The sequence below is a fragment of the Jaculus jaculus genome, chromosome 1 (genome assembly GCF_020740685.1).
Source record: "Jaculus jaculus isolate mJacJac1 chromosome 1, mJacJac1.mat.Y.cur, whole genome shotgun sequence".
NCBI classification, from domain to species: Eukaryota; Metazoa; Chordata; class Mammalia; order Rodentia; family Dipodidae; genus Jaculus; species Jaculus jaculus.
The window spans coordinates 212,134,725-212,154,308 of NC_059102.1; the positions used below are offsets into that span (position 1 = coordinate 212,134,725).

The 19,584-nt window shown below is 41.2% G+C and overlaps 1 protein-coding gene across 1 annotated transcript; it reads right to left on the reverse strand.

Annotated features, from left to right (window-relative positions):
• Positions 1-496: 496 nt before the first annotated feature.
• Positions 497-18,920, reverse strand: Triml1 (tripartite motif family like 1). Its single transcript, XM_004666368.2, has 6 exons — positions 18,495-18,920; positions 18,209-18,304; positions 5,596-5,826; positions 4,748-4,770; positions 4,300-4,397; positions 497-1,047 (listed from the first exon to the last, which is right to left on the reverse strand). Exons 1-6 carry the CDS (start codon positions 18,918-18,920, stop codon positions 497-499), a joined length of 1,425 nt encoding a protein of 474 aa, XP_004666425.1.
• Positions 18,921-19,584: the final 664 nt, after the last annotated feature.

Genomic DNA, 19,584 nt, shown 5'->3' on the forward strand with positions numbered 1-19,584 from the left:
GGAAACAGTCCTAGTCCCTCCCAAGCACCCTAGATAGAGGAACCTATACGTACGGTCCCTATATGGAAATGAATTGCCCACACATGCAAAGCTCTGCACATAGACAAAGACATATTATTCAAACTACACCATTTTAAAGCCACAAATAAATACATACTGGAAAATATGACATGTATTTATAAACCTGTCCTGTGACCGTGGGACTCAGGGTAAAAGGTAAAGAGGACTGTATTTTGAATGACTAGCATTTGTATGGGTAACCCAGATAATAAATTGGGTTATAATCAGGGATTTGGCCTTCTCTTCTTGGTGTTGAAGTGGATTTTCTAATTGATTCTTCATTGCAAGACTAGGTTCATAGAGACTCCTTGGGAAGGCAAGATTTTTTTTTTTTTCCAGATAACCTGATGTGAAGATTTTTCAATGCACCAGTTATCTTAACAATTAGGCATATGGTGTTACTTGACCTTGTCCTAAGAGGCTCAGGGTGTGTCACTCAGATGTGGCTCTTCAGTGAGCAGATGACGAGTGGATCTATGTTCGTTCCTTCATTTGGGAGGCAGGGGGAAAAGATGGGCCTGAGAGCTTCATGGAAAGAGGTTGAAGGGAAACTGTAGATGAGGGACTCATCTGTCACATTGTAGAAAGCTATATGTCCAGATTCATAGTCTAAGAACACACCAACTTTATGCACAGGCTCTCGGACATGTTGGCCCTTCAAGGGAGATGAGACCCAGAGGCTATAGTCATCTCCAATTTTTAAACCTATAAGAGAAAAGAGCTCCCCAGGGGGCTTTGGGAGATTCCCCTTTCTGCTCACAGAGTCCTTGCAGATGCCCACTTCCCACTCGGTCTTATTTCCTACTTCTACCTCCCAATAGTGTCTACCACAGGTAAAGAACTGAGCTCCTAAAACAGTTGCAGACTGATCGAATCTTTCAGGGTTGTCAGGTAACTGCTGTCTGGTTCCTCCATATCTTACACTCTTCAGATCCTCAGACAAGACGAGGTAGGCATTGGCTGTGGCTGGATCGAGAGTTACATCTGCTGCAAGAGGAGAAAAGAATGAATCCTCTGACATTCTTGCAAACCTCCTGTAAATTCTTAGCATTTTGTCCTATATTTATTTGTTTGTTTGTTTGTTTTCTGAGACACAGTCTCACTATGCAGTCCAGGACAGTTTTGAACTTTCAATTCTCCTGCCTCAGCTTCCTGAGCTCTAGGATTATAGGTTGCACTTGAAAGCCTGGTTACTCCTATTTTTGTTTTGCTTGTGTGTATGTGCATGACTATGTGTGTATATGTGTGTGTGTGTGTGTGTGTGTGTCTATATGCTCACCTTCAGTGTTGGATGCTTGCCTACAGTGGCTGGAGCAGAGTATTACATGTCCTGCTCCATCACTCTTTGGCCCTGTCTTATTTTGAGCCAGAGTCCCTTAACTCACTGCAGAGCTTGCAGTGGGCTGAGTCCAATGATTCTCTGGTCTCTGCTCCCCTGTGGGATTGGGATTCTAGATACGCATGGCCTTTCCCATGTGTTTATGTAGGATCTGCAATCTTGAGCCCTCATGCTTGCTCAGGAAGCACACTAAACCACTGAGCAATCTCTCCAACCTTAGTCCCATTCTTTTACTATAACTTAGGTGAGAGGTAAGCATGTTGACACAAATATACAATCTCAGAATTTTGGAGGCTAAAGCAGAATTCTAAGTTCAAAGCGAGCCTTGGCCACATAGTGGATTGAAGGCTAGCCTGGTATACAAAACATGGCCCTGTCTTAAAACAAACAAAAAAAATTAGATAGGCATAGTGGTACATGTCTATAATACCAGTTGATGGAGGGCTAAGGCAGGGGGATTCCTGTGAGTTTAAGACCTACTAGATCTTTGTAACGAGTTAGAGGCCAGTGCAAGGTCATCCTTGGCTATATAGCCTAAAATACATGAGATTCTCTCTCAAAAATGAATAAAAAGTAAAAATAAAATGCAATTTATATGTGTTGCTTGTGGATTGGCTTGTTTAGAACAAAATATTTAGCAGGATTTATTAGTTTATATCTGTCATCCCAGCACTGGAAGTGCTGAGGCAGGATGATTTCTTTGTATTTGATAGTTTGAGACCAGCCTAGAGTACATATGAAATGAAACCCTGCCTCAAAAAACAGAAAAGAAAACAGAAAAAAATAATAAACTTCAGTGGAGCTATACAAAAAATACAGAAAAGTCATGGAGGAAGATAGTTCATCTGAGAATGTGAGGGGAAGCTGTAGGGAGATGGGAGCTATGCTGTGTGCAATACAGAGTGTGGAGATTTGTCCACATGAGGAGCATGTAGCTTTAGCCATGCCTGGTTCTAGTCCTTCAGTTGAGACAGCAGAGAGATATAGGTAACCAACATTTGCTGAGCTCTTTCTAATGTATAAAGCATAATTTTGCATTATTTCATGGAATCATCACAACTATTATTTTTTCTTATTTGCATAAAAATATTTGCTGTAGGTATAGTAGCCACATGCTAAGAGACCAGGTGTAGCCCCCACTGCTGGAAGCAAAAGCAGAAGAAGGAGACAATAATTTAAAAAGCGAAGTCAGTTTATATGCCATGTGAACATCTTACTCATGAGGGTAAGACAAGAGAAATGCAAGTTGGAGCCCAATTTGGGGCACATAATGAGACTTTGTCTCAAAGACAAAAAAGAGAAAAAAGATAAGGGATGGGCATGTAGATCTGTTAGAGTGCTCACCTTGAATGCCCTATGTTCCATCACCAGGACCACATAAAACCAGGCATGCTACCACATGCCTGTAATCCCAGCACTTGGAAGAAAGAGGCAACAGGATCAGAAGTTCAAGGTTATCTTCAGCTATATAGTGAATTTAAGGTCAACCTGGGATACATGAGATTCCAAAGAAAAGATACAAAATAAATAAAAAAGTACAAAAATTTAAAACAGCCAAGCCTGGTGCTGCACACCTTTAATCACAGTACTGAGGAGGATCACTAGTTCAGGGCTAATCTGAGACTACATAGTGAATTCCAGGTCAGTCTGGGCTAGCGTGAGACCCTACATCAAAAAAACAAACAAACAAAAAGAAATAAACTGAGACTCATAAAGATTAGGTCACCTCATTAAGATTACAAACTTTGTGAGTACTAGAATACCAATATCTTACTTAGTATTTTTCATTATGCCCTGTTCAAATGCAATCCTTTTTTTTTTCCCCCCCCCCAGGGGGAGGTGGAATTTCACTCTAGCCCAGACTGATGTGGAATTCACTACATAGTCTCACGCTGGCCTTGAGCCCATGGCAATCCTCCTACCTCTGCCTCCTGAGTGCTGGGACTAAAGGCGTGCACCACACTTGGCTCACATACAATTTTTTATGAAGGAGTGCATCCCAGTGACATATCTGGAGCATTATTAATGGACACTTTTGTTCCTCAGTAGGCCTTAAGAATTTTTGTGATTTTTTTCAAAATATTTATTTATTTGTGGTGTGTGTGTGTGTGTGTGTGTGTGTGTGTGTGCGCGTGCTTGTGTATGCATGAACTCTAGGGTCTGTAACTGCTGACTGCAAGGAATACCACAGGCTTGTGTCCTTTGTGTCTGGCTTTATGTTTATACTGGAGAATCTAACTCAGGCCACAGGTTTTGCAAGCAAGTGCCCTTAATCGCTGAGCCATCTCAGTGACAAGAATTTTTTTTTTTTTCAGGATAAAAGGTAAAAGTTTATTGATTTATTAACAATGTCTAAGCATGACAAATGAGATTTTTTTTTTTGAAATGAGGTCTCAAATAGCCCAAGGTGACATCATTATGCACATAAGGATGACCTTAAATTTCTGACCTCCCTGCACCTATCTCTTAGGTATGTACCCTTACATCAGGTTTGGAAATTGGCGGTCTATAATTTAAGAAGAATAATTTATAAGGACACTGCAAGAGCACAGTGGGCTGGGAAGTAAGTAGAGTACTGTCTGCAATGGGATTTAAGAATTTAACTCAGCTTTTATCCTAACAGGATCAGAACATGGAACAGAACAATAACAATAACAAAGAATGCCAGGATTTCTTGGCCATCAAACAAAGCCAGACAGAACATCAATCCAGGCCCCTCTGCTGAAGCAGACACTGGGTACAGCCTGGTGCATGGTGCTAGCGCCAGAATAATTGAGAACCTCTGACAGGGGAAGAATATTTTCTATGAGTAAAAGCTGCCCAGGAGCTGATGTGCCCATAAAATATGCTTAAGTTAATTGGGGCAGTTTTTGGAGGGGTGACAGACAAGGCTGACTTACTGCTGAATTTTCTTAGCATCTCCCTCATCCCAGTGATGCGGCACTGACTCAGCTCCGTGACGGTGGTCTCTGGACACTGAAGCAGGAGGGACTCGCATCTCCAGAGAGGGGAGGAAAAAAACCTTTATTCTCTCCTTGACATGTAGCACATACCCTGTTCCAACATGGGTCACATCACCTCACCCCCCCAAACACAGATTCTTATCCCCACATCATAATCTATTTCATATCACCTTATCCCCATACCCTATACAATGGACAAAGAGTGAGAACTGCCAGGCATGGTGGCACACACCTTTAATCCCAACACTAGGGAGGCAAAGGTAGGAGGATTGCCATGAGTTCAAGGCCACTCTGAGACTCCATAATGAATTCCAGGTCAGCCTGGGCTACAGTGAGACCCTACCTCAAAAAAAACAAACAAACCAAAAAAAGAGTGAGAACCTACCTATCCATGGCTCCTCTTACTTCCTAAGGAAATAAAGAAAATAAGGTTAGCATTTGCTCCTGGTCAACCACTAACAAGGACTGAAGCCATCCTAGATACAATCCTTTCCTAATTTCATTGAATAAGTTTCCCATGGTTCTCAGACACCTTCAAAGAGAAGAACAGGTTTGATGAGAACGAAAAACCCTAATTTCTTTGGGTAGTTGTGATGAGTGTCTATCGCAATAACCAGAGAATACTCTCCTCTTTGGCTCAAACCATCACTTGCCCAAGGAAACTGTTGTTCCAAATGGAACCAAATATTAGTGTTGTAATCTGATGCCCAAGACAGCCGGAGCTGTGCAAAGGAAAAGGCTCCAGTAAGAACTGTGGCTAAGCCCCTACAATGTAGGGGTGGTTCATTGGGAAAGCATAACATTAACTAGTAGAAATCAGATCTGAAGCTTGTGGTCACTCACATTGCTGTGCTTGAAAAGTTCCCAGAGAGTGGCAAACCCAAGGGGAAGCAAAGGCATGAGGAAAATGTGTTTGGCCCACCAGAACTCCTGGGTTCTGCTACCTGTAGGGTGACAGTCAAGTCACTATCTACCATAGGACTGAATTTTTAAATACATGCTATCCTAAATCCATTCTGTAGATGTCAGCCACCCATAGACTGTATCATAGTAACACTTACTCCCATCCTATCTTTCACAAGATTAAATTTAATGGACAAAGAGCTTAATTAACTTAATTAACTTAATTAACTTAATTAACTCTTTGAAAAGCTGAGGTTGTAGAAGGTGCAAAAGAAACTGTAGCCATCCTTGAGCTTCTTGGTGAAAAGATCCTTCCTTTTGTGACCTTACCTCAAAAGATTCCAAAGTCAAGTTCTGGCATGTGGACTCAATGTGAGCAATCATTTTGTTGAGATGCCTGACTTGCTGAGTCAGCTGGAGCTCATTGTCCCTCAGCTTCTTCATGTTCTCTCTCTCCTCCTTCTCCAGGACCTGCAGTTGCAGCTGCTCCTCCTCCTTCAGGAACTGGTGCATCTTCATGTACTCAGACACAACCACCTGCTTGCACATCTTGGTCTCTTCCTGCCATACATGCACACGTACACACATACATCCACACACAATTGAGTTAGTGACAGAAACACTCATGTCTGTAGAGTTCCAACCATACTAATCACTTTTTGTTTGTTTGTTTTTCGAGGTAGGGTCTTACTTTAGCCCAGGCTGACTTGGAATTCACTATGGAGTCTCTGGGTGGCCTCAAACTCCCCGTGATCCTCCTTCCTCTGCCTCCCCGTGCTGGGATTAAAGGTGTGCACCACCATGCCCAGCTTCATACTAATTCTCATATGTCCACTGTGACAATTCCTGCCATATAACATATATTGACTAGTTGGGTTCATAGTTTGATATTTATAAATGTGTACATGATATAGTTACCATAGTAAACAAACCCAGACTTTCTGGTTCCAGGAACCATCATTCTGTGGCAAGAAGCCAAGAATCAAAACAGACAAAAATATACATGGCCATAAGTACAATGATTAAAAATAGTGAAAAATTTTAAAGGAGGAAAATTATAAAAAATGTATATTACCCAAGTGTTCATTACCCAGCAAACACTTGTTCCAAAAAAAGTTGGCATAATATCACATGTTAAGGATAGAAATATGTATCACAAAGATTGACACTTAAGGACTCTTAAGTTTAAACCAAAGAGAGGGTACAAAGCTGTAAATTCCAGCACCCAGGAGGCAGAAGCAGGAGGATTGATGTAAGTTTCAGATCAGCTTGTTCATCTACATAGCATTTTATTGTCCAAGCCAGCCAGAGACCCATGGTAAGACTATACCTCAAAAAAGAAAAAACAAAAAAAAAAAAAAAACGGAGGTTGGGGGGGAGGTTGGAGAGAGGGCTTAGCAGTTAAGGTGTTTGCATGCAAAGCCAAAGGACCTAGGTTTGATTCCCCATGACCCACATAAGCCAGATGCATCGGGGGCACACATGTCTAGGGTTTGTTTACAGTGGCTGGAGCCCTGGTGTAACCATTCTCTCTCTCTCCCTCTCTTTCTCCCTCTCTCTGTCAAATAAATAAATAAATATAAAAATATTTTAAAAAACTGTTGCTTGAGAGATGACTCAGTGGTAAAAGGCACTCCTTTCAGATGATTTTGGCCCAAGTTTGATTCCCCAGCACCCTTTGAAGCCAGAGGCAAATGTAAGAGCTGCAAGCATCTAGCGTCATTTGCAGCAGCAAGAGTCCCTGGCATGCCCATCTATACACACATGCACAAATAAATAAAAAAAGGAAAACATTTAAAAATATCACCATTAGGCATGGTGACACACACATCTCAGCCCTTGGAAGGTAACGGCAATAGGATCAGTACTTCAAGGTACTTCGCTACTTAGTGAGTTTGAGAGAGAGAGAAAGAAAAGGAAAACCAAAAAGAAAATAAATAAAATAAAATCTTCCTTGGTACAATGGGTAAAGTGACCCATGCAATCCCAGGACTCAGGTGAACAAGAAGATTGCTGTGAGTTCAAGCCCCGCCTGTGCTACATAGTGAGGCCCTATCTCATAAAACAAAAATGGACTTCCAGTTAAGATGGCGGCATAGGTACCACGCCAAAGCAGCCTAGGGGGGAAAAAGCAAAAAAAAAAAAAAAGCAGCAAAATACACACTTTTACTAAAAAATGAGGTGTATAGGAAATTGAAACAGCAGCGGAGAAGTAGGAGAGATCCAGAGCATCCAGAGACCACACAGACCCCCAGAAGCTGCTCCTGCAAAGTGGGTCTGCATGCGAGATTGCAGCAGCATGTGCCAGCCAGCCACCAGGCTTGGCTTGAGCAGCAGATAAATCCAAGTGAGGGGATTTTCCACCCACACCAGAGTTCTCAGCAAACTCAAGAAATATGAAGGAAGAATGGCAGTGAACAATGGAGGAGCAGATCATAAAGAAGAACACGTGGAACAGAGGGCAAAGTAGAGCAGCATCGGCTCCCTCCCCTTCCCCACCTTCAGTGGCCAGCCCTCAGAACAGAGCAGCGGAACAAGGACAGGGCCATGCCTACTTGAACTGACACAGCACCAAAGAGGGACCCAACCAAGAGCACAACTGAGACCAAAATCATCCCAAAAGGTAACTGGGATTACACCAGGTCAGTACCTGCCTAATAAACCTGGTATATATGCCTGAAACAAAACTGCTAATTGCACCTTCCATATCAGGATAAATTATATGTTAAATAGGACAGATGGTCAAATGTGCCATTCTTAAATAAGCTGTATTTTGGGCTTGTTATTTGTTGCTTCTTGAATTATAGTGGCTTTGTTTACTCTTATGTTATACATTAGTGAAGGGTCTCACCTGGTAACAAGCTGACTTGGAACCTTCTACAGACCAGAAATCTTAACCTCCTTGTTGTCAGGATTAAGGGAGTAGGTAAGTGTGGTGGTTTGATTCAGGTGTCCCCCATAAACTTAGGTGTTCTGAATGCTAGGTTCCCAGCTGATGGATATTTGGGAATTAATGCCTCCTGGAGGGAGTGTATTGTTGGGGGCGGGCTTATGGGCTTTATAGCCAGTTTCCCCATGCCAGTGTTTGGCACACCCTCCTGTTGCTGTGGTCCATCTTATGTTGGCCAGGGGGTGATGTCCACCCTCTGCTCATGCCATCGTTTTCCCCTGCCATCGTGAAGCTTCCCCTCGAGCCAGTAAGCCAAAATAAATCTCTTTTTCCCAGAAGCTGCTCTTGGTTGGGTGATTTCTACCAGCAATGCGAACCGGACTGCAACAGTAAAGTGGTACCGGGAGTGGGGTTACTGCTAGGCACCTGACTATGTGGCTTCAGCCTTTTGTAGCTGATTTTCAAGAGGAAAGTGGAAGGAGTTGAAACCTTGGCCTAAGAGATGCCTTGCAGTGCTGTAAGTACAGCTTAATGGACTATTCTGGTCTGAGCTCTAAGACCTGAATGCAGTAAGAACTATGGACTGTGAGGTTTGGCTTATGAGGGTGAGAAAGAGTTGTGCCTGGACTGGGCTAGCAGTTTGTGTGAGAAGCTTGCTCTTGTGCCCATGTCCTGAGAAGTTGTGCAGGGTTGCTTTGCGTAGAAATGAACTGGTGTGTGCAGAGGGATATGGCACAGAAAGAAAAATCTTTGGGTGAACTATTGCCTGTTCAGCTGCAACTGAGAGATTACAACCTTTGAGACTGGGCTAGCTGACCTGCGCTGGGGCAACAAGAAGAATGTAGACTCTTTTGAAAAGGCCTGAGTGCTCAAGGAGTCCTGTTCTTCAAAGTCTGCTTTATTCCACCCTGGATTAACAAATTGGCACCCTACCTGGTATTGTGGAGTATAAGAAATGCTGGAAAGAGGGTCATTGAGTTTGCAACACGGTCTTGTGTTTTGGAAATGGCCATGGGCAGTGTGAAGTGGGTTTGCTGGTTGCCTGCATAGAGACCCCGTGGGGCCATGAGGATGAACCGTGGCTTGCAGTGGAGACCCAGTGGAGATGCCGGGACCATGAGATGGCTGCCGAGGAGCTGCCGGCCCCGATGAAGTTTTCCAGTACTGTGAGTAGCCTAGCTGGAGGGGCGGAATTGGAATGCCAGAGACTTGTTGCTGGTTAGAATTATCGGACTTGAAGATTTGTCACTGGTTTGAGTTGCTGGACTTGAAGCTACAGAGTTTGATGTTTGCCCTGGTTGTTTTAAATCTTGTATTGGTTGAATGTTTCTTTGCTATGCCCAATGCCATCTATTGCAGTGTGAATATTTATTCTGTGCCATTCTGGTTTTTTTTGAGGTTATATTTTGGTATTATGGCTCAGTTAAAAGATCTTAAACTATGGGGATGTATGAACATCATTGAGATTGATGAAAAAAACTATGGGGACTTTTAAAGTCAGACTGAATGCATTGTATTTTACATCATGTATGGATATCAGTTTATGGGGGCCAGGGGCGGAATGTGGTGGTTTGATTCAGGTGTCCCCCATAAACTTAGGTGTTCTGAATGCTAGGTTCCCAGCTGATGGATATTTGGGAATTAATGCCTCCTGGAGGGAGTGTATTGTTGGGGGCGGGCTTATGGGCTTTGTAGCCAGTTTCCCCATGCCAGTGTTTGGCACACCCTCCTGTTGCTGTGGTCCATCTTATGTTGGCCAGGGGGTGATGTCCACCCTCTGCTCATGCCATCGTTTTCCCCTGCCATCGTGAAGCTTCCCCTCGAGCCTGTAAGCCAAAATAAATCTCTTTTTCCCAGAAGCTGCTCTTGGTTGGGTGATTTCTACCAGCAATGCGAACCGGACTGCAACAGTAAGGCACCACACAGACCAAGGGACAGACAGAAGATCTTCTTGTCATAATACCTACTCTTGGATAAATACTCTGTATTTCATTGTAAGTGTACATTATTTAGTTAGATTTTAGAATCTGCCTGTACTTTGTTCCATTTAGCCTACTTGAATACTCTCATAGCAGGCACACCCAACACTTACAGTTCTTTTGTACCTACTCTGAGAGTCTTGAGTGCCACACCTAGTGCCTTAAGCTCCTACTCTGAAAATATGTAACAACAGACTGATTGATACATCTCATAATAAACAGCTAACTGGAAAATCCAATCATTAAATAATCCAAGATGCAAAAATATATACATTATAACACAAGAAACACCAAAAATCAAGACAATATAAATACACCAAAAAGTATTAATGCATCTGAAATGACCTCCAGTGAGAATGAGTTAGAGGAAATGCCTGAGAAAGATTTTAAAAGGATGATGGTAAATATGTTTAAAGAAGTCAAAGAAGAAATCAAAGGAAGCAAAGAAGACACAGGACGCCAGTTCAATGAAATAAAGAGGTCAATACTAGACATAAATAAGGAAGTAGAAATAATAATAAAAAAAACAGTTAGAACTACTAGCAATAAAGAACATGGTTAATGAAATTTAAAAAAAAAAAAAAAAAACTCTGTAGAAAAATCTCATTAGTAGAGTAGATGAAGGAGAGGACAGAATATCTAAGCTAGAAGACCAGGTCTAATACAGTCCAACAAAGAGAAAGACAAACTTATAGAAAAGTATGAGTGGGAATTTCAAGATATTCAGGACACTATGAAAAGATCAAACATAAGAATTCAGGGCATAAGAGAAGGAGAAGAATTTCACTCCAAAGGCATAGTTGGCATCTTCAATAAAATCATAGAAGAAAACATCCCCTAAATTGGGAAAGAGATGCCACTACAAATACAGGAATCCTGTAGAACACCAGCCAGATAAAACCTGGAAAGAACCTCTCCTTGCCATATTATAATCAAACTACCAAACACACAAACTAAAGAAAACATATTGAAAGCAGTCACAGAGAAAAATCAAGTTACCTACAAAGGCAAGCCTATCAGGATTACAGCATATTACTCAACACAAATTTTAAAAGCCAGAAGGGCGTAGAGTGATGTATTTCAAGTTCTGAAAGTTAAAAACTGTCAAACAAGGTTACTTTATCCTGCAAAGCTATCCATTCAAATAGACTCATAATTAAGGACATTCCATGACAAAAGTAGGCTAAAGGACTATTTGAAGACAAAACCAGCTCTACAGAAAATACTTGAAATAATACTCCATGCTGAAGAAAAGAAAAGCACACATATAAGGAAGCAGGAAAACAGAAACAATACTCAAATATGAGTTAACATAAGAGAGCAAAGGTAGAACCAGAAGAACTACAAAAAAAGGCAAAAATTAATACACACTTTTCAATAATATCTCTTAATATCAATGGAGTAAATGCCCCAACCAAAAGATGTAGGTTTGCAGACTGGGTTAAAAAGCAGGATCCTTCAATTTGTTGCCTCCAAGAAACCCACCTTTCTAGAAAGGATGGCAACTATCTTAGGGTGAAAGGTTGGAAAACAGTGTTACAAGCAAATGGACCTAGAAAACAAGCAGGGGTTGCTATCCTAATATCTGACAAGGTACACTTCAGTGCAACAATAGTTAAGAAAGATAAGGAAGGCCACTTTATATTGATTAAGCCACCTCCAAAAGGAGGACATTACAATCCTAAACAAATATGCACCTAACACAGGACCCCCAAATCCCCAAATTCATCAAACAAACGCTACTAGAACTAAGGTCACAGATAACACCAAACACAGTGGTGGTGGGTGACTTCAACACCTCACTCTCATTAATTGACAGGTCATCCCGGGAAAAAATAAACAAAGAGGCATCTGGACTAAAAGAGGTCATAGAAGGAATGGACCTAATAGATATATACAGGACATTTCATCCAAATGCTGCAGAATATGCATTCTTTTCAGCAGCACATGGAACATTCTCTAAAATAGACCATATATTAGGACACAAAGCAAATCTTAACAAGTACAGAAAAATTGGAATAATTGCTTGCATTCTATCTGACCACAATGGAAGCAAACTACAAATCAATAGCAAGAAAGGCTATAGAGCATACATAAATCATGGAAACTAAACAATAAACTACTAAATGATGAATGGGTCAATGAAGAAATCATAAATCAAAAAATTTATAGTGACAAATGATAATGAGAAAACAACATAACAAAATTTCTGGGACACAATGAAGGCAGTCCTAAGAGATAAATTTATAGCTTTCATTGCCTATATTAAGAAATGAGAAAGGTCACAAGTAAATGACCTAATGCTTTACCTTAAAGCCTTGGAAAAAGAAGAAAAAGGCAAAGCCAAATGCAGCAGCCAGGAGGTTATATAAAGATTACGGCTAAATTAATGAAATAGAAATTAGGAAAACAATCCAAAGAATCAATGAAACAAAGAGTTGGTTCTTTGAAAGGATAAACAAGATTGATAAACCCTTAGGAAATCAAACCAAAAGAAAGAGAGAAGACACACAAATTAATAAAATTAGAGATGAAAAAGGTAACATCACAACAGATGGCAGAGAAATTCAAAAAATCATAGGGACATACTACAAAGCATATACAGCGTACGAAAATCTGAAAGAAATGGATGATTTCCTTGATGTATATGACATAAATAAATTATATAAAGATGAGATTAATCACTTAAATAGACCTCTGGCAACCATGGAGTTCTGAACAGTTACCAAAAATCTCCCAACTAAAAAAAGCCCAGGCCCAGATGGATCCACTGCTGAATTATCCCAGACCTTCAGAGAAGAGATAACACCATTGCTTCTTAAGCTTTTCCAGGAAATAGAAAAAGAAGGAATTCTACAAAACTACTTCTATGAAGCCGCCAGAACCACCCTGACACCAAAACCAGGCAAAGATAGAACAAAAAAAGAAAATTACAGACCAAACTCCCTCATGAACATTAATGCAAAAATTCTCAACAAAATATTGGCAAAGGAATACAAGAATATATCAGAAAGATCATTCACCCTGACCAAGTAGGCTTTATCCCAGAGATGCAAGGATGGTTCAATACATGTACATCAACAAATGTAATACATTATATAAATGGATTGAAGGACAAAAATCACATGATCATCTCATTAAATGCAGAGAAAGTGTTTGACAAAATCCAACATCCCTTCATGACAAAATTCCTACAGAGACTGGGAATAGAAGGAACATACCTCAATATTATAAAGACTATTTATGACAAGCCTACAGCCAACATATTACTAAATGGGGAAAAACTAGAAGCTTGTCCACAAAATTCAGAAACAAGACAAGGGTGTCCACTGTCCCAACTTTTATTTAATATAGAACTGGAAGTATTGGCTATAGCAATAAGGCAAGAGACACACATAAAAGGGATAATAATTGGAAAGGAAGAGATCAAGTTATCATTATTTATAGATGACATGAGTCTACATATAAAGGACCCTAAAGATTCTACCAGGAAACTGTTAGAGCTGATAAAAACCTACAGCCATGTAGCAGGATACAAAATAAATACACAGAAATCAGTAGCCTTCATATATGCTAACAACAAACACACAGAGGATGAAATAAGAGAATCCCTCCCATTCACAATTGCATCAAAGAAAAGAAAGTACCTTGGAATAAACTTAACCAAGGAAATAAAGGATCTCTACAATGAAAACTTTAAAACACTCAAGCAAAAAATTGCAGAAAATGCTAGGAAGTGGAAAAACATCCCTTATTCCTGGATTGGAAGAACCAATATTGTAAAAAGAGCAATCTTACCAAAAGCAATCTGCACATTGAATGCAATCCCTATCAGAATTCCTAAGGCATTTTTCATGGAAATAGAAAAAACAATCCAAAAATTAATTTGGAATCACAAAAAACCTCAAATAGCTAAAATAATACTGAGCAACAAAAATAAGGCTGGTGGAATCACCATACCTGATTTTAACCTATGCTACCGAGCCATAGTAACAAAAACAGCATGGTACTGGCACAAAACCAGACATGTAGATCAATGGAACAGAATAGAGGACCCAGATGTAAGTCCAGGTAGGTATAGCTATGTGGTATTTGATAAAAATGCCAAAAATACTGATTGGAGAGGGCTGGAGAGATGGCTTAGTGGTTAAGCACTTGCCTGTGAAGCCTAAGGACCCCGGTGTGAGGCTTGGTTCCCCAGGTCCCACGTTAGCCAGATGCACAAGGGGGCACACGCGTCTGGAGTTCGTTTGCAGAGGCTGGAAGCCCTGGCGCGCCCATTCTCTCTCTCTCCCTCTATCTATCTTTCTCTCTGTGTCTGTCGCTCTCAAATAAATAAATAAAAAATTTAAAAAAAAAATACTGATTGGAGAAAAGACAGCCTCTTCAGCAAATGGTGTTGGGAAAACTGGATACATATCTGCAGAAGGATGAAAATAGATTTTTCTCTCTCGCCATGCACAAGAATTAAGTCCAAATGGATTAAAGACCTTCACATCAGACTGGAAACTCTAAAACTGCTAGAGGAAAATGTAGGGGAAATGCTTCAACATATTTGTCTTGTCTTTCTAAATACAACCCCAATTGCTTAGGCAATAAAACCACAGATTAATCACTGGGACCTCATGAAATCACAGAAATTTTGTAGTGCAAAGGACACTGTGAATAAAGCAAAAAGGCAACCTTCAGAATGGAAAAATATCTTAGATAGATAGAGGATTAATATCTAGGATATACCAAGAACTCAAAATGTTAAATAATAAGAAATCAAACAAGCCAATTAAAAAATGGGCTATGGAGCTAAATAGAGAGTTCTCAAAGGAAGAAATACAGATGGTATATAAGCATCAAAAAAAAAAATGTTCTATGTGCCTAGTCATCAGAGAAATGCAGATTAAAACTACATTGAGATTCCATCTCATTCCTGCCAGATTGGCTACCATCATGAAAACAAATGATAATAAGTGCTGGTGGGGATGTGGAAAAAGAGGAACACTGATTTTGGATGCAATCTTGTCCAGCCATTGTGGAAATCAATGTGGCGGTTCCTAAAACAGCTAAAGATTGATCTACCATATGACCCAGGTATAGCATTCCTAGGCATATATTCTAAGGACTCATCTCATTTCCTTAGAAGTCCATGCTCAACCATGTTTATTGCTGCTCAATTTATAATAGCTGGGAAATGCAACCAGCCTAGATGTCCCTCAACTGATGAGTGGATAATGAAGATATGGCACATTTATACAATGGAGTTCTACTCAGCGGTAAAGAAAAATGAAGTTATGAAATTTAAGTAAAAATGGATGGATCTGGAAAGGATTATACTAAGTGAGGTAACCCAGGCCCCAAAAGCCAAGCACCACATGTTCTCTCTCATATGTGGATCCTAGCTACAGATGATTGGGCTTCTGTGTGTGAAGGAAAAAACTCAGTAGCAGAGGCCAATAAGCCAAAATTTGATACAAAGGGAAGAGAAAGGAAGGGAGTAGGGTACTTAATAGGTTGGTATTGTATATATGTAAATAGAAGAATAGATTAACAGAGGTGAAAAGGCCCAAAGTGAGGTCAGGGGATGAGACTGAGTAAAGGAAAGGTTGAGGGAGGGGTAATCAAAAACTAAGAGTATATAAAAAAATCATATGGAATCTTACAGTTTTGGACAATGGACCAATCAGGATCTTAGATCGTTGCTAAAAAGTTTTCAGTGTCAGGGATGGGATACCTTCCAGTGAATGTTGGCCAGGGAGGTCCCTGATGCTCCCAAAACATTATATGCCATTGCTGAGGCCCTTGGTTTCCCACCAGGAATCGATGGTAAGACCCTATTGCTGAAGACTCAGCATACTTGGGCTGCAAGGCCACTGAGAAATCCTGCTGGAACTGAGCTGATTACCTCCTCCATGTAGACCAGGTGACAGAAAGCTGGAAGAAGCCATTCTACATGTAGTTCAATTGTAGAAGGAGATGCCAACAGTGAAGATACTCAACAGTGAACACTGCAAGCCTTATAATTGGACAGCCAGGCCAAATGAGCCAACGGGTGCAATAGTGGCACATCTGTCATGGTGGAAACCAACTGCCCTCCAATTGGACTGGAGGCCCGCTCCAAGGGAGGAAATACATCCCTGATACTGAAAACTTAAACAGGGGTTGTCATGAGCCCTAGGGGTGTAACATCTGCTGATATCTGAATAAGTGTATATACTATGGTTATCAAACTGCCCAGCAAGCACTTCTCTTAATATCCATATCCTTATATTAATGCTACTCTCTCACTTTGGGTAGAGAATCTTCTCTTTTCAGATGGCAGTGACCTTGGTTGGGACGACTCAGAAAGTATCATGGTGCTGGAAAGAAGTGACTAAAGTACCAAGTAACATCTCGATCACACCTTCCAAGACTCAGGGTCTAATGCAGAAGAGGTGGCAAAAAGAATGTAAGAGCCAAAGGAATGGTAGGACTCCTTAACAACGTGCTCCCTCCAGACATAAAATGGCCTTGATATCCATGACCTCATAGTGCCTGACACTACCAACACAAGACCATCATAAGAGGAGGGAAAGATCATGACATCCAAATAAAAAGAGAGACTTATTGAGATGGGGAGGAGATATGATAGAGAATGATATTTTAAAGGGGAAAAGGGGGGAGGGAGGATATTACCATGGGATATTTTTTTATAATCATGGAAAATGTTTTTAAAAATTGAGAAAAAATAAAATTTAATTAAATTAAAAAATATATAAAACAAAAATTGGATCCAGGTGTGTTGGTGCATACTTTTAATCTCAGCACTCAGGAGGCAGAGTAGGATGATCACCATGAGCTCTGGGCTACACAGAGACTACTTAGTGCATTCCTGGTCAGACTGATCTGGAGTGAGACCCTACCTCAAAAAACAAAAACAAAAACAAAACAATGGAGCTGGGAGATGGCTTAACAGTTAAGGGGCACTTGCCTTTGAAGCCTGAGGGCACAAGTTTTCAATTCCCCTGTACCCACGTAAGCCAGATGCACAAGGTTGCACATGTATCTGGAGTTTGTTTGCAGTGGCTAACGGCCCTGATGTGCCCATTCTCATTCTCTCTCTCTCTCTCTCTCTCTCTCTGTCTCTCTCTCTCTCTCTCTCTCAATTTCTCTCTCTCTGCCTCTTTCTGTATTTCAAATAAATAAAGAAAATATTAAAAGGATAATTTTTAAGAAAATGTAAATATACAACTCAGCCCGCCTGTCATAGTGGTGCCCCACACCTGGAATCTCAGTACTTGGGAAGCTGAGGTAAGAAAATCGGGAGTTCAAGGCCAGCCTGGACTACATGAGTGACTCTGTCCCATCCCCGATAAAAAACAAAACCCTCAAAATTCCATTAAGAAATTCTTTAGCTCAAATTCAAATCTGTGAGTAACCTTAAGCATTTGTTTGGGTCTAATTCAAACTACTCTTTTGTCATGCGTATCCTTTCTTTTTATTTCTTTTCAACTTGCATGCATTCTCCCAAAGCATCTGAGATACTTCTTAAAATCTAGTTTCTTGAGCTGGCATGGTGGCACAGGTCTTTAGTCCCAGCACTTGGGAGCAACAAGTAGAAGGATCACCATAAATTCAAGGCCACAGTGAGACTTCTCACTGAATTCCAGGTCAGCCTGGTCTAGAGTGAGACCCTACCTCAAAAAACAAAAATAAAATAAAACAAACAAACAACAACAACAAAAACCTAGTTTCTTGAATTCCAGGTCAGCTTGGGCTACAGTGAAACCTACCTCTGTGTTTGTTTGCGGGGGTGGGGGAGGGGGCTGAGGGGGAGGAACTACTTCCTACCCTATGTTGTAATGCGTGTTTGAAGTACAGATAACCTGTCATCACAGAGCCCACCAGCCAAAGGTGCATACAGCTTGGGCTGCTGAGTTGTAAGGTCCCCATGTGAACATGATAAAGTAGGTAGCCCAAAGAACCTGCGTAAGACAGGACTCCAAACTGTCTTCCCTTCCCCGCCCCCGCCCGACAGCCCAGTCAGCTGCCCTAGAGATCCTCTCATGGAATCACATATCAGATCCTAAAGACAGGCACTGACCTTACACAAAATCACTCGCTCCTTCTCGTGGTTCAGGATAGCCTGAGCTTCCTTCCTTTTTTTCCGTAAAAGATTTATGACATCCTGGAGTTTCTCCTGCAACAAAGCAGAGTGGTGAGCAGATCAGCCACTAGAAGATGATTAAGGCTCGGGAAGGAAGGGTGAGGGCAGGAGCCAGGCGGGTCTGTGGTGTGCTCCCAGGACTTGAGCACCAGCAGAAACTACCCGTGGGGGTGGGTGGGACCTGGTGTGTGTCCTGGGGTTTCCCTCAAGCAGACCATCTTACTTTGTGCTGCTCCTCGGCCTCACTGGAAAGGTACACTCGGTTTATTCCGTGACTTTGTGCTGAGAAAGAAATGACACTCTGCTCATCATCAGAGAAGGACCTGGTGGCTGCTGGCGTTCTCCCAGAGCTGCTCGACTCGTCCTCACTCTGCAGCACTTGGGACCGCAGCTGCCTGCCAATGCTAGCCAGCCTCCCCAGTCGCTCATTGGCCTGGAAATGGGGGGCCCCCAAGGTCCTCCAGCACTCCGGACAAGACAAAGGGGTGTTATGCTCTTCCCAGTTCTTGAGAAGACACATGAGACAGAAGCTGTGCCCACATTCAGTGGTCACTGGGCTGCTGAAATAGTCCAAACAGATGAAGCAGGTGAGCTCTTCCCTGAGGTTCTCCATCAAATCAGCCGTAGACATTTTCTCAAGGATGGACATCAGGACAGACTATTCTATTCTGGGATTAATGACAATCTTGTTGGTGACACAGGTACTATGGTGTTATTACAAGAAACTTCCTCTCCTCTTAGCTGATTTCACCAATTGATATGTACCCTCCCTACACAAAGCCAATTATGACTTAATGTAGAACTCTTGTACACTGACTCATGACCAACCCTAAACTTTTACTGAATCTCTTTCCATGCCAGCCACATCATAGATACTGAGAATATCTGTTCCTAATAGAATATAATTTTGAAGAGGTTTATTGAATATAAGTAGCACTACAGAACATTTAAGCACACTGGTTTTCTGTTGGAAAGATGGGTTGTTTGATGTAAACTACCACAGAGATTTGAATTATGAAAACCTCTAATAATATCTGAATTGGAAGTATGGACAATGAGGAGTGTCCAACTGCAGTCCATGGGTACTCACAGCCAAGGATAGCTATGATAGCTATGAATGTAGCACAACAGAAAACTGTAAATTAAATTAGCCCATTATGAGATGTTTTTAAGGACTTTTTTTTTTTGTAACTCAGTTGCTTGGTTCGGGAACATAAGCCTTGTCATCTACAGATGATAATATCATTTCATAAATGTCAGAATGTCTTTTGGGAAGCTGAACTAATGAAAACTGAACACTGAAAGAAGAAAAA

Excerpts from the sequence above, each read along its gene's own strand:
- Triml1 (XM_004666368.2), bottom strand. The coding sequence starts at position 18,920 with ATGTCCATCCTTGAGAAAATGTCTACGGCTGATTTGATGGAGAACCTC. Across the intron at positions 5,827-18,208 it reads AGCGAGTGATTTTGTGTAAG|GAAGAGACCAAGATGTGCAA; the intron begins GTCAGTGCCTGT and ends CATGTATGGCAG. Across the intron at positions 4,771-5,595 it reads TGACTTTGGAATCTTTTGAG|GAAGTAAGAGGAGCCATGGA; the intron begins GTAAGGTCACAA and ends TTATTTCCTTAG.